The 15,227-nt window shown below is 31.7% G+C and overlaps 1 protein-coding gene across 1 annotated transcript; it reads left to right on the top strand.

Moving 5' to 3' along the window:
- The first annotated feature begins 3,280 nt into the window (after positions 1-3,280).
- On the top strand, positions 3,281-9,954 carry LOC142237485 (endochitinase-like). The gene is made up of 5 exons (XM_075308819.1): positions 3,281-3,463; positions 3,519-3,692; positions 3,749-4,016; positions 9,156-9,373; positions 9,490-9,954. The coding sequence occupies exons 1-5, from the start codon at positions 3,400-3,402 to the stop codon at positions 9,873-9,875; spliced, it is 1,110 nt and encodes a 369-aa protein (XP_075164934.1). The 5' UTR covers positions 3,281-3,399; the 3' UTR covers positions 9,876-9,954.
- The last annotated feature ends 5,273 nt before the right edge of the window (positions 9,955-15,227 follow it).

The following is a 15,227-nucleotide window of genomic DNA, read 5'->3' as shown; positions in this document are numbered from 1 at the left end:
GTTAACAAGGTTTCTTTGTCCGCACCCCAAGTACTGCCGGCAAGTGACTTGAGGAGCTTGTTTCTACCGCGGATCTTATTACATATTGCAGTGGCATGGGCAGATGACCTTAAAAGTCTGTCGAATGTTACCCCGAGTATCTTGGGGTAGTTTACTGTCGGAATTATTTCGCCATCGACTCTAACATTCAACTGCCTACGCACTTCCGCCGTCCATGTAGTAAACAGTGTAACTGAGGATTTGGTGGCAGATATCCTCAGATTTCTGGCAGTGAAATAACTGGTAAGATCAGCAATGTAGACGTTTAAACGATCGCATATGTCATCAACAATGGCCCGGATGCCATGATTGTCGTCCGCATATGATACAATCTCTACGCCATCTGGAGGGGGTGGAATCGAGGACAGGTTGATGTTAAATAGTGCCAGAGATATCACCCCACCCTGGGGAACTCCCTGTTTAACTCTACGGTGTTTCGACTTTTTGTCCCTGAATTCCACGTACGACTGGCGTCCACACATATAATTCAGAACCCAACGTTTCGTTCCTGCCGGTAGGCACGTATTCTATTCATGTCCTCGACTAATGTGGCATGGTTGACCATATCGAATGCTTTCGATAGGTCAAGCGCCACGAGGACCGTCCTATGACATGGCTTGGGCCCCCTATTGATATGTGTTGACAATGGCATCTAAGGCTGTCGTCGCACTGTGTACCTTACGGAATCTATGTTGATGGTGGGCAGCTGGAAAATTCTCCACAAGGCTGGGGAGGAGTAGTGCCTCAAGTGTCTTGGCTACTGGCGAAAGAAGGGATATCGGTCTGTATGATTCACCTTTACTCGAATCTTTGCCTGGCTTCAGTAGTGGAATCACCCTTCCCATCTTCCAGACATCGGGTATAACGAGTGATTCGAAGGACAAATTGAGGAGTCTGGACAGGTACTCAACTCCCAGTATTCCCAGGTACTTCAGCATTAGCATTGAAATTCCGTCGGGGCCCAGCGCCTTGGATTGTTTCGCGCTGTGTGTCATCGGGTCGGAGACCACGTATGCGACGAGTGGCTCTCTTTTTCGCTCTATCACTCTCGCGATGCTCGACAAACTGTCGGTTGAAGTATTAGGCGCATCTCTTCGGATCAGTCACGTCGCCAAAGGTGACTGAAATCCCATCATCCCTTGTAGAGGGGTCGAAAGGGCTCTCACTGTTGACCACAATTTACCTGTTCCTGTGCCTAGGTTACATTGCTTTAGGTGCTCTAATCATGTGTTCCGCTTGTGCTCGTCGACTATCTTACTAATCTCTGGATTCAGCTCCCTGATTCTAGAATCAGCAGGGTTAGCACGACGGCGTTCATCACGCTCGTCTGCGAGTCCCGCCGCTTCAGCTGGGAAGTTAGGCCTCACTTGGGCAATTCGACCAGCTGGAATGAAGCGAGCGGCTGCTGCGTTGATGATGTCCCGGAACACCCTCTGGGCAACATGAACATGATAGGGGGACGGGAGCTCACTGAAGCGGCCATCTATATATTCTCTGAAGCCTTCCCAGTTGGCTTTCTTTTGGTTTATGAACGTCCAGCGTTCAGAGGTTATGACATCGGAGGGTCGGTTAATGGTGAGAATTATGGGGAGGTGGTCTGAACCCAATGAAATGACGTGTTGCCAGGAAACGTCATTTATCAGACCAGTCGATGCTAAGGATAAATCTGGCGAACTGCTGCAATCACCCATAATTCTCGTGGGGGCCTCTTTGTTCACCGTGCAAAATGTGGAGTCATCTATCTGCTCTGCCAAAGTTATGCCTCTCTGGTCATTACCCAGGAGATAATGCCAAAGTTCGTGGTGGGCATTAAAGTCTCCTAGAACCAATCGGTTATGCCCGCACAACAGCCACTCAATGTTTGGGCTATAACCTGGAGCACAGCTACCAACCTGCGGTATATACACAGTGTATAGCTCTATCTCGGCAGCCCCAGACTTGACTGCTACCCGCATACATTCCATGTAGGGGTCACTAGTGTCTGGCAGAAGCGGAATAAGCTTACACTGCACGGACCGGTGTAATATGAAAGCAAGGCCACCACCTCCATTCCTAGTGCGATCCTTACGCAGCACATTGTACCCATCACAATGGCGCAAGCTACAGGTCTCATGTAGCTTTTGCTCTTGGATCGCCGCGACCCTGATCCTCTTCCGATTCATAAAATCTACTATTTCGCTAATCTTCCCTCGAAGCCCATTGCAATTAAATTGCAAAAATGATGCACTTTCCGGAACTGGTACAACAATATTCGGTGTTGGATGCTGCGGCGGAGAATATTGTTGTGCGGGAGATGTCGGGGGGCGTCGCATAGTCTGATGACCCACTGCTGCTATCATTGGCACAGCATCCTGCTACGTAGTCAGTATGACTATACTCCCGTAGCGATGTTAGGCCGGAACAATTCCGGAAGTGCAACCATTCCAAGCACCGGTTACACCTCACCGAAACCGGTCCGGGGTTCTGCTCTATCCCGGCTCGGGCCAAAAGCAAACGGAGAAGGTTCCCCGGGATGCACCCCCTCCAACACAAAAAGACGGACGAAACAACACGTACACTGATGTGGCAGCCGCTGGCCGATGAGTTGGACCCATCGGGTCAATCCGGTACAGAGAACCCGCAGTCGTGGTATTGAGCCTCCTTGTAAAAAATTTTGACAAAATTTTCTATGAGAATAAAATAATATAATATAATTTTCTGTAGACAAAATTTTGACAAAGTTTTCTATAGAAATATATTTTTAATATATGAATAAAATTTTCAGAAAAATTTTGCAAAATCAGGTTTTTTTTTAAATGGATGTTTGGTAAATTGTTCTCCAAAGTTTGGTAGATGGGTCGATAGGCAATCTTGTCTTTAACTTTAAAGTTCCCATATATTTTAACCAATGAAAAGATATCTAAAATTAGGTTTATATCTGTAAGAGTTTGATATTGCCCTCATATACAGCGGTCTATAGATTTAATATCTTGAGCAAATAGAAGTCTAAAGGATGTTGTCTAAAAATCGTAAGGAACGAATTTTTTGCGTGTATATATTGAAACCTCTAGGAAATAGCAAACGAAAAATTGTCCAATTTTCAAAATTCAAAATGTCCAATGTAGAGAGGTTTCTTTGTACTTATCAAGCGCTCTAGTATGCAGGAAAGTGTTCAGTATATTAAAATATTAAACACGCTCCGCTACAATTTTAATTATACTTTCAAAAGTGTAACAAAAACATTTAAATGTTAATACATTGGGGCAAATGGTTAAGCAGCATATTAAAAAATATTCGAAAAATATCACTCGTCTCTTCGCTTAAAAACAAAAAATCGGAAATATTGAAAACATTAAGAAAAAATTATAATAAATTAAGATAATGTATATCTTGGGAATTCTCTGGGTTATGATATTGGCTACTATTTCAAAAACCATTGCCAAAGGTAATTTTCAATACTAAATATGCTATTTTTTGTAATCAAAATAATTCCGATCCAGATAAAATGATCAATTGCTATTTGGGCTCCTGGGTTAATAATAATAAACCGGAACGCTATAATTTTCAACCGGAAATGATATCTCGACATTGCACTCATGTCAGCTATGCATTTTTTGGTGTAAATGATTTAGGTGCATTTGATGCCTCACAGACCAATACTGGCCCTAAAAAAGGTATGGAAATCTAACCAAAGAAATCACAAATTGCAATTACGGACTTTATATTTTAGATTGGATAGAACGTTTGCTTGCAATGAAATCCCAATATCCTAAATTGAAATTTATAGCTGTGGTGGGTGGTAACATGGTACCTTCTTCACATTTTTCTTACGTGGCCAATAATACCAGAACTCGCCAAATTTTCAAGCTTACCGCTTTGGAATCGGTAAAAAAAATGGGCTTCGATGGTATAGATTTGCATTGGCTTTTGCCAGGTAGTTCTGGTAATAAAGCGGACAAGACTAATTTCATACATCTGCTGGAAGAAATACGAAGTGGGTAAGATTTAACATGACTTGGAGAAAAGTCGATCAGTTTTTATGATTTATAGTAGTTCAGGCTCACCGATTCAACAATCCATACATTAGGATAACACAGATGCAAAATTAAATTATTTTTGGGGGAAACAAAATTATATACCAACGACGGTTTCTTTTGTTTTTAATGTTATCCATCCTAAAAATTTTCATTCCGCACAAATGTGGAAAAGGGTACCATAAAGAATATTTATTAACATTTAAAAAGACATTCTTACCAATAGAAGAAAACTCGATTGGCCTAAATTTCGTTTCAGAGGAAAGATTTTTCGTTAGCAGAATTCTACAAAAATTGTAGATTGTTTACTGTTTTGGAAGCGTTTGCAAATTATTCCTCTACAACTAAGAGTTACATCATAAATTTTCTATACAAATAAAATTTTGATAAAATTGTCTAAAAAAAATAAAATTTTGACAAACTTTTCTATAGAAATAAAATTTTGACAAAATTGTCTGTAGAAATAAAATTTTGACAAAATTTTCTATAGAAATAAAATTTTGACAAAATTTTCTATAGAAATAAAATTTTGACAAAATTTTCTATAGAAATAAAATTTGACAAAATTTTCTATAGAAATAAAATTTTGACAAAATTTTCTATAGAAATGAGATTTCGACAAAATTTTCTATAGAAATAAAATTTTGACATAATTTTCTAAAGAAATAAAAATTTTTTCTATAGAAATAATTATTTGTTTGTTTTTGATTTCAGCTTAAAACCATGCATCGACTAAACTACAAGTGTAGCTTAACCAACAGAGGAAATGACAAACATTATTTTCCTCTGTTGGTTAAGCCACACTAGTAGTTTAGACAATGCATGGTTTTAAGCTGAAATCAAAAACAACAAAATGATTGAAGAATAACCCAACAATAACAAAACAAAACGAATGAAATAAAATTTTGACAAAATTTTCAATAGAAATAAAATGTTGACAAAATTTTCTATAGAAATAAAATTTTGACAAAATTTTCTATAGAAATAAAATGTTAACAAAATTTTCTATAAAAATAAAATTTTGACAACATTTTTTATAGAAATAAAATTTTGGCAAAATTTGCTATAGAAATAAAATTTTGACAAAGTTTTCTATAGAAATAAAATTTTGACAAAATTTTCTATTCAAATAAAATTTTGACAAAATTTTCTATTCAAATAAAATTTTGACCAAATTTTCTATAGAAATAAAATTTTGACATAATTTTCTATAGAAATAAAATTTTGACAAAATTTTCTATAGAAATAAAATTTTGATATAATTTTCTATAGAAATAAAATTTTGACAAAATTTTCTATAGAAATAAAATTTTGACAAAATTTTCTAAAGAAATAAAATTTTGACAAAATTTTCTATAGAAATAAAATTTTGACAAAATTTTCTATAGAAATAAAATTTTGACAAAATTTTGCATAGAAATAAAATTTTGACAAGATTTTCTTTAGAAATAAAATTTTGACAAATTTTCGATGGAAATAAAATTTTGACAAAATTTTCTAAAGAAATAAAATTTTCAGAAAATTTTCTATAGAAATAAAATTTTGACAAAATTTTCTAAAGAAATAAAATTTTTAGAAAATTTTCTATAGAAATAAAATTTTGACAAAATTTTCTATAGAAATAAAATTTTGACAAAATTTTGCATAGAAATAAAATTTTGACAAGATTTTCTTTAGAAATAAAATTTTGACAAATTTTCGATGGAAATAAAATTTTGACAAAATTTTCTATAGAAATAAAATGTTGACAACATTTTCTATAGCACTACATTTTTTTTAAGCTACACTTGTAGTTTAGTCAAGGCATGGTTTTAAGCTGAGATCAAAAACAACAACAATAATGATTGAAGAGAAACCAACAATAACAAACAAAACGAATGAAGATAGAGGAACACGCTCAAAAAAACCCAGCCAACTACATTCAAATCGATGATTTGACGGTGGCAAAGGAAAAGAGATATGTTTGTACGAATTTATTTCGGCATAATCCGGCTATCAATGTAAAACCTTTTTTCGGAAGGTTCAAGTGTGGTTCATTGTTGGGTTTAGTGAATTGCCTGAATTTATTCTGATAATTGGTTGATAGTTTTGCTGCAAGTAAAAGATGCTGATGAGGAATGTGGTAATTCCGAAACGTGCGTCCATCCAACCATCTTGCAGTCTATAGGGCTTTGCCCAAATAAATTTGACAAGCATACTTTTCCTCTGTTGGTTAAGCTACACTTGTAGTTTAGTCAATGCATGGTTTTAAGCTGAGATCAAAACCAACAATAATGAAATAAAAATTTGACAAAATTTTCTATAGAAATAAATTTTTTTCTAAAAAATAAAATTTTGACAAAATTTTCTATAAAAATAAAATTTGGAAAAAAATTTCAATAGAAATAAAATGTTGACAAAATTTTCTATAAAAATAAAATTTTGACAACATTTTATATAGAAATAAAATTTTGACACAATTTTCTATAGAAATAATTTTTTCTTCTATAGAAGTAAAATTTTGATAAAATTTTCTTTAGAAATAATTGTTTTTCTGTAGATATAAAATTTTGACAAAATTTCCTATAGAAATGAAATTTTGACAAAATTTTCTAAAGAAATTAAATTTTGACAAAATTTTGTATGGAAATAAAATTTGGAAAAAAATTTTAATAGAAATAAAATGTTGACAACATTTTATATAGAAATAGAATATTGACACAATTTTCTATAGAAATAATTTTTTTCTATAGAAATAAAATTTTGATAAAATTTTCTTTAGATTTTTTTTTCTATAGAAATAAAATGTTGACAAAATTTCCTATAGCAATGAAATTTTGACAAAATTTTCTATAGAAATACAATTTTGTCAAAATTTTCTTTAAAAATAAAATTTTGACAAAATTTTCTGTAGAAATAAAATTTGGAAAAATTTTCAATAGAAATAAAATGTTGACATTTTATATAGAAATAAAATGTTGACATTTTATATAGAAATAAAATGTTGACTCAATTTTCTACAGAAATAATTTTTTTCTATAGAAATAAAATTTTGACAAAATTTTCTTTAGAAATAATTTTTTTTTTATAGAAATACAATTGTGACAACATTCTCTATAGAAATAAAATGTTGACAAAATTTTCTATAAAAATAAAATTTTGACAACATTTTATATAGAAATAAAATTTTGACACAATTTTCTATAGAAATAATTTTTTCTTCTATAGAAGTAAAATTTTGATAAAATTTTCTTTAGAAATAATTGTTTTTCTGTAGATATAAAATTTTGACAAAATTTCCTATAGAAATGAAATTTTGACAAAATTTTCTATAGAAATGAAATTTTGACAAAATTTTCTATAGAAATAAAATTTGGAAAAAAATTTCAATAGAAATAAAATGTTGACAACATTTTATATAGAAATAGAATATTGACACAATTTTCTATAGAAATAAATTTTTTTCTATAGAAATAAAATTTTGATAAAATTTTCTTTAGATTTTTTTTCTATAGAAATAAAATGTTGACAAAATTTCCTATAGCAATGAAATTTTGACAAAATTTTCTATAGAAATACAATTTTGTCAAAATTTTCTTTAAAAATAAAATTTTGACAAAATTTTCTGTAGAAATAAAATTTGGAAAAATTTTCAATAGAAATAAAATGTTGACATATTATATAGAAATAAAATGTTGACACAATTTTCTACAGAAATAATTTTTTTCTATAGAAATAAAATTTTGACAAAATTGTCTATAGAAATAAAATTTTTAAAATTTTCTATAAAAATAAAATTTTGAAAATTTTCTATAAAAATAAAATTTTGAAAATTTTCTATAAAAATAACATTTTCTATAGAAATAACATTTTGACAAAATTTTCTATAGAAATAAAATTTTGACAAAATTTTCTATAGAAATAAAATTTTGACAAAATTTTCTATAGAAATAAAATTTTGATAAAATTTTCTATAGAAATAAAATTTTGACGAAATTTTCTTTGACTCGGAACTGTCACCATCATTATTGTGAGTGAATAATCCACCGCTGAAAAACTTTTTGGTATTTTGTCGAGACATTGAATGAACCCATGACCCATCGTATGTAAGGCGAGAATTGCACCACGGTGGCTTCCGTTCCACCACTACTCCCTCCGTGTTCTTGTTCTTGTAAGGCGAGAATTGCACCACGGTGGCTTCCGTTCCACCACTACTCCCTCCGTGTTCTTGAACCCAGTATGCATCGTCCATTGGTTATGTTTCGTGTTGTCGCTTTTCCGCCAACATCTTCGCCACAATGGCGAAGATGTTGGCTGTTAACCTATGTTGACTTCTTAGGCTTTTGGAGCAGAAATGATATTAAAGTACCTTTCATGTACTCAAACGAAATTTCGGTTTGTTTTAAACGATTTTCTTTTGATCACCTTATTATGTTCACAAAGGATATTTTCGCGTGCTCCAAAGTAATTTTTAATCCCATTTTTGGTGATTTATGCCAAGGGCATCGTTGTTTTTTAAATCACAACAAATCTCTATGCAAACTAAGTTTTATTTTATCTAGTTGGTGCTAATGATTGCTTCATCCCAGAGCAAAAAATTTTTGTGAGGTTTTCCTTTAATATTTTCAATAAATTGTAAATTTTTTTTTTTATTTGCTTTTAAAGAAATTTTTTCTGACCAGAGGAAACTTCATACGTCTAAAATTTCGTTCCTCAGAAAAGAAAACTCTGCTGTCCCAATTGTCTGATTGACGTGTTTTATGGGTAAACGCCTTAGAGAACAAAAAGAAAAGGAAGCTCTCAACGTCTAAGACGTAAGAATTAATCACGTAGAGGAGTATATTTGTGTTCCTTTGTTGTTCCCAAATGAAATTTTCGTTTGTTATACAAAACTTGTCTTTATATGACCTTGTTGTTCGCAAACGAATTTTCAGGTTTGGGAGTACCTTTGAGTTCATTTGTTGCTCCCAAAAACGTTTGCGTTTGATTTAATTTTTTTTTTTTCTTTAGATGCCTTTTTTGCTCCAAAACGAAATTTTCTTTAAGGACTAACAAAACTCATTGATAGTAATCATTATTTTCATTAGTTCTCCAAAGCAAAATGACTACATTTCCTTTTCTTAGTTTTAAAGAAAATAATCTCCTTTTTGGAATAACGGTAACTGGAAATGTTCCTTACTCCTACGACTGGTATGATGTGCCTAACATTGTCAAACATGTGGATTTCATAAACGTCATGTCTTACAATTATACAAATGACCCAGCAAATGATTATGTGGCCCCTCTTCGTGGGCATTCTGAATATTCAGTGGAGGAAAGCATAGATTACTGGCGTGAACATGGTAAGTAGTATCACAGGTCGATGGTAATTGGTATAATGGATGTATATACCATGGTTTTGTTAGGATATATGATGCTAGCATTGATCTACATAAAAATGTTTTTATTTTCCATTTAGGTGCTCCCGAAAGCAAATTGAACATGGGCGTAGCATTATATGCTCGCATATATACTTTAGATAACTTTTCTTTAGTAAACGTTCCCAACTTTTTTATATGCGCAACTCATAAAAATCCAATCTACGAATTAAACAGGGATAAAGCAACAACTATTATTCGTCACATATTGCAGGATAAAACAACGAAGTTTAATCGTCGCGAATTTCGAAGGATAAGTCTGGAGACAATTGATACACTTGAAATAAAGATGGATTACGTCAAAAAAATGAATTTAAGTGGAGTGATGGTTTGGTCTTTAGAGAACGATGATTACCGGGGTATATGTGGTAGCAAATACCCCTTATTGAGTATGATTGCTTGGAAGCTTGATGAACGCTATACATGACGAGATATACCAGATGTTAGATGCTAAAAGTTACCCAAAAGGATAAATACGATTCTTCTTAACTAAATTTTATTTGAAATGTTTCTTTTTAACCCAGTGTCAGGAAATTAACTTCAATTTGACCAAAAAAAAAAACTATCCTTATAAATTCTATAACATATAATTAGAATGTTTGATCACAATGATTCATGTAGATTTTTCGTAGTATTAAAGAAAAAAAGCGTTTCGGTATCGGAAACTTGTTGGAGTTTCATTTATCCATCATAGGCTAACGACATAATAACCCCATAAAGTCTTTATATTCTGGATCATGGTAAAACTCTGAGTCTATCTAGCTCATATCCATCCGTTTGTCTGTTAAAAGCACACTTATTTACAAGTGATTTTGATTCATGAAGGTCGGATGGTATTGCAAATATCTGAATACTTTAAGGTAACAGGTTGGCTGATAAGTCCGCGGTCTGGCACATAAATGGCGTCGCTAGTATTAAATTATTATATTTTATAGAATTTTTATTATATGATATATTATTTTTATATAGTACCAACCTTCAAATGATTCGTGTCAAAATTTGACGTCTGTAAGTCAATTAGTTTGTGAGATAGAGCGTCTTTTGTGAAGCAACTTTTGTTATTGTGAAAAAAATGGAAAAAAGGAATTTCGTGTTTTGATAAAATACTGTTTTCTGAAGGGAAAAAATACGGTGGAAGCAAAAACTTGGCTTGATAATGAGTTTCCAGACTCTGCCCCAGGAAAATCAACAATAATTGATTGGTATGCAAAATTCAAGCGTGGTGAAATGAGCACGGAGGACGATGAACGCAGTGGACGCCCGAAAGAGGTGGTTACCGACGAAAACATCAAAAAATCCAAAAAATGAAGTTTATCGAGATAGCAGAGGCCTTAAAGATATCATAGGAATGTGTTGGTCATATCATTCATCAATATTTGGATATGCGGAAGCTCTGTGCAAAATGGGTCCCGCGCGAGCTCACATTTGACCAAAAACAACAATGTGTTGATGATTCTGAGCGGTGTGTGCAGCTGTTAACTCGTAATACACCCAAGTTTTTCTGTCGATATGTGACAATGGATGAAACATGGCTCCATCACTCCACTCCTGAGTCCAATCGACAGTCGGCTGAGTGGACAGCGACCGGTGAACCATCTCCGAAGCGTGGAAGGACTTAAAAGTCCGCTGGCAAAGTAATAGCCTCTGTTTTTTGGGATGCGCATGGAATAATTTTTATAGATTATCTTGAGAAGGGAAAAACCATCAACAGTGACTATTATATGGCGTTATTGGAGCGTTTGAAGGTCGAAATCGCGGCAAAACGGCCCAATATGAAGAAGAAAAAAGTGTTGTTCCACCAAGACAACGCACCGTGCCCAGGGTTGGCCTGTCGCAAACTGTGATTTTTGCGACATACGTTTACGACGGTTTAATACGTATGTCGCAAAAGTCGTAAACCTAGTGTAGAAAACCTAATTTAGAATTAAAGAAATTGTGAATATTTTTTTAATTTAAGTTAGTTAAGCTCCCCGATAAAAGGTATGCAAAAATGTTTTATATTGTATTTATTCAAAACTCTACTAGATTTACATCTCTCATTCACAACTTCAAACTAATCTTGGTTTTCGTGGTCCAAGCTTTAGCTGCACCAAAGAATGACTAGCTACAATTTTGAAAATGTTTAATTAGTATGGAAATTGGCTCTATTAAGCCAAAAAGTGAGTTTATAAAATTTTCTCTAAACAGTTTCTGCAGTAATTTGTGAAAGGTTAACTATGAGCGAGTACCGACCGTCACGTTTACTGCACCATCGAGTAGTTTATAGTAATTTTGGCTTCGAGTTTACAATTGAAATAATTAACATATATTCTCAAGTTTTTTAAACTCGTTAATATTTTTATGAACATTCCTGAGAATTGAAACTTCTTCGCATATATCATCATCTTGGATATCATTCGCTGCCTATCTGAAGGGTCTAAAGTATTTGGTTTGCGACGTTTGCTACTTTTTCTACATTTACGACGTGTATGTGACGTTTACAACTTTGCGACAGTCGCAAACATTAAAATGTTTGATACAGACCATCTCTGACCGTGCCACAAGTCATTGAGAACGATGGCAAAAACTCATGAATTGGGCTTCGAATTGCTTCCCCACCCAACGTATTCTCCAGATCTGGCACCAGCGACTTTTTCTTGTTCTCAGACCTCAAAAGGATGTTCGCAGGGAAAAAATTGGCTGCAATGAAGAGGTGATTGACGAAACTGAGGCCTATTTTGAGGCAAAACCGAAGGAGTACTACCAAAATGGTATCGAAAAATTGGAAGGTCGTTATAATCGTTGTATCGCTCTTGAAGGGAGCTATGTTGAATAATAAAAACGAATTTTGAAAAAAAATGTGTTTTTCTTTGTTAGACCGGGGACTTATCAGCCAACCTGTTATATGCCCACATAAACCGATACCTAGATTTGATATCTGGAGCCCCTAGTAAACATGCCTAAATTGATTCATATCGGTTTATAATTACATGTATGTACATAACCACCATGTACATAACCACCATATAAACAAACTTCCAAATTTGATTTCTAGACCTCTTGGAGGTACAAATTTCATTCGATTCGGTTGGCATTTGGTGTACGATTTCAGTGTACAGAGAAACAATCACGAAATTAATTGATTCAATTATTTGTTTAATTTAAATGACAATATCAATCACAGTTTTAATTGGACATTAAAACATTATTTTATGAAGCTATTGAAAAGAAAACGCCGGATACTAATATCACAAGCCTAACTAGATATATGTTTCTTTGCTGACTAATGCAAGTTTCCATAGTCTTTGGTGTAGATCTGGCGGGGTGAGATTAAAAAAACTGAAATCATCTCACCACGCCACATCTACACTAAAGACTATGGAAACTTGCATTAGCCAGCAAAGAAACATATGTCTAGTTAGTTTTGTGGGATTGGTATCTTGCTATCTATCAACCAATTATCAGAATAAATTCAGGCAGTTCATTAAACCCAACAATGAACCACACTTGAACCTTCCGAAAAAAGGTTTTACATTGATAGCCGGCTTAGTTTAGTCAATGCATGGTTTTAAGCTGAAATCCAAAAAAACAGTAACAACATTTTATTTCTATAGAAAATGTTGTCAAAATTTTATTTCTACGGAAAATTTTGCCGAAATGTTATTTCTATAGAAAATTATGTCAATATTATCTTTCTATAGAAAATTTTGTCAAAATTTTATTTTTATAGAAAATTTTGTCAAAATTTTATTTCTATAGAAAATTTCGTAAACATTTTATTTCTATAGAAAATTTCGTCAAAATTTTATTTCTTTAGAAAATTTTATCAAAATTTTATTTCTATAGAAAATTATGTTCACATTTTATTTCTATAGGAAATTTTATTTCGATAGGAAATCTTGTCAAAAATTTATTTCTATATAAAATTTTGTCAAAATTTTAATTCTAGAGAAAATTTTGTCAAACTTTAATTTCTATAGAAAATTTCCTCAAAATTTTATTTCTATAGAAAATATTGTCAAAATTTTATTTTTATAAAAAAATTTCGTCAAAATTTTATTTCTATAGAAAATTTCGTCAAAATTTTATTTCTATAGAAACTTTGTCAAAATTTTATTTCTAATAACAATTTTGTCAAAATTTTATTTCTATAGAAAATTTTGTCAAAATTTTATTTCTATAAAAAATTATGTCAAAATTTTATTTCTATAGAAAATTTTGTCAAAATTTTATTTCTATAGAAAATTTTGTCAAAATTTTATTTCTATAGAAAATTTTGTCAAAATTTTATTTCTATAGAAAATTTTGTCAAAATTTTATTTCTATAGAAAATTTTGTCAAAATTTTATTTCTATAGAAAATTTTGTCAAAATATTATTTCTATAAAAATTTTGCCAAATTTTATTTCTACAGAAAATTTTGTCAAAATTTTCTTTCTATAGAAATTTTTGTCAAAAATTTATTTCTATAGAAAATTTTTTTCAAATTTTATTTCTAGAAAAATTTTGTTAAATTTTATTTCTATAAAAAATTTTGTTAAATTTTTGTGTCTATTGACATTTTTTCAAAATTTTCTTTCTATAGGAAATTTTGTCAAAATTTTATTTCTATAAAAATTTTTTTCTATAGAAAATTTTGTCAAAATTTTATTTCAATAGAAAAATTTGTCAAAATTTTATTTCTATAGAAAATTTTGTCAAAATTTTATTTCTATAGAAAATTTTGTCAAAATTTTATTTCTATAGAAAATTTTGTCAAGTCGAGCAAAAATCTGGATGTATCAACAGAACCTACATTGCCAACTACATAATTACGTGACTCAGAGCCCTGGCAGTGATCTATGAGGAAAATTTTGTCAAGGAAAATTTTGTCAAAATTCTATTTTTATAGAATTTTTTTTTCAAAATTTTTTTTCTATAGACATTTTTTTCAAAAATTTATTTCTATAGAAAATTTTGTCAAAATTTTATTTCTATAGAAAATTTTGTCCAAATTTTATTTCTATAGAAAATTTTGTCAAAATTTTATTTCTATAGAAAATTTTGTCAAAATTTTATTTCTTTTTTTTATTGCAGCTTAAAACCATACATTGACTAAACTACAAGTGTAGCTTAACCAACAGAGGAAAAGAATGTTTGTCAAATTTATTTGGGCAAAGCCCTATAGAGTGCAAGATGGTTGGATGGACGCACGTTTCGGAATTACCACATTCGTCATCAGCATCCTCTACTTGCAGCAAAACTATCAACCAATTATCAGAATAAATTCAGGCAGTTTATTAAACCCAACAAAAACCACACTTGAATCCTCCGAAAAAAGATTTTACATTGATAGCCGGCTTATGCCGAAATAAATTCGAAACAAATATATCTCTTTTCCTATGCCACTGTCAAATCATCGATTTGAATTCACATGGCTGGGTTTATTTTGAAACGTGCGTCCATCCAACCATCTTGCAGTCTATAGGGCTTTGCCCAAATAAATTTGACAAACATTCTTTTCCTCTGTTGGTTAAGCTACACTTGTAGTTTAGTCAATGTATGGTTTTAAGCTGCAATAAAAAACAACAACAATGCTTAAAGAACAAAACCAACAATAACAAAACAAAACAAATGAAAAATTTTATTTCTATAAAAAATTTTGTGAACAATATTGTCAGAATTTTATTTCTATAGATTTTTTTTTTCAAAATTTAATTTCTATAGAAAATTTGGTCAAGATTTTAAAATAAAATTCTAAACCTTAACCTATAATAAATATACAAAAGATATGTTAGTCAATTGACAATAACTAACTTATC

This window comes from Haematobia irritans, chromosome 5, assembly GCF_050003625.1.
Source record: "Haematobia irritans isolate KBUSLIRL chromosome 5, ASM5000362v1, whole genome shotgun sequence".
NCBI lineage: Eukaryota > Metazoa > Arthropoda > Insecta > Diptera > Muscidae > Haematobia > Haematobia irritans.
This window is presented reverse-complemented; position numbering and strand designations above follow the sequence as displayed.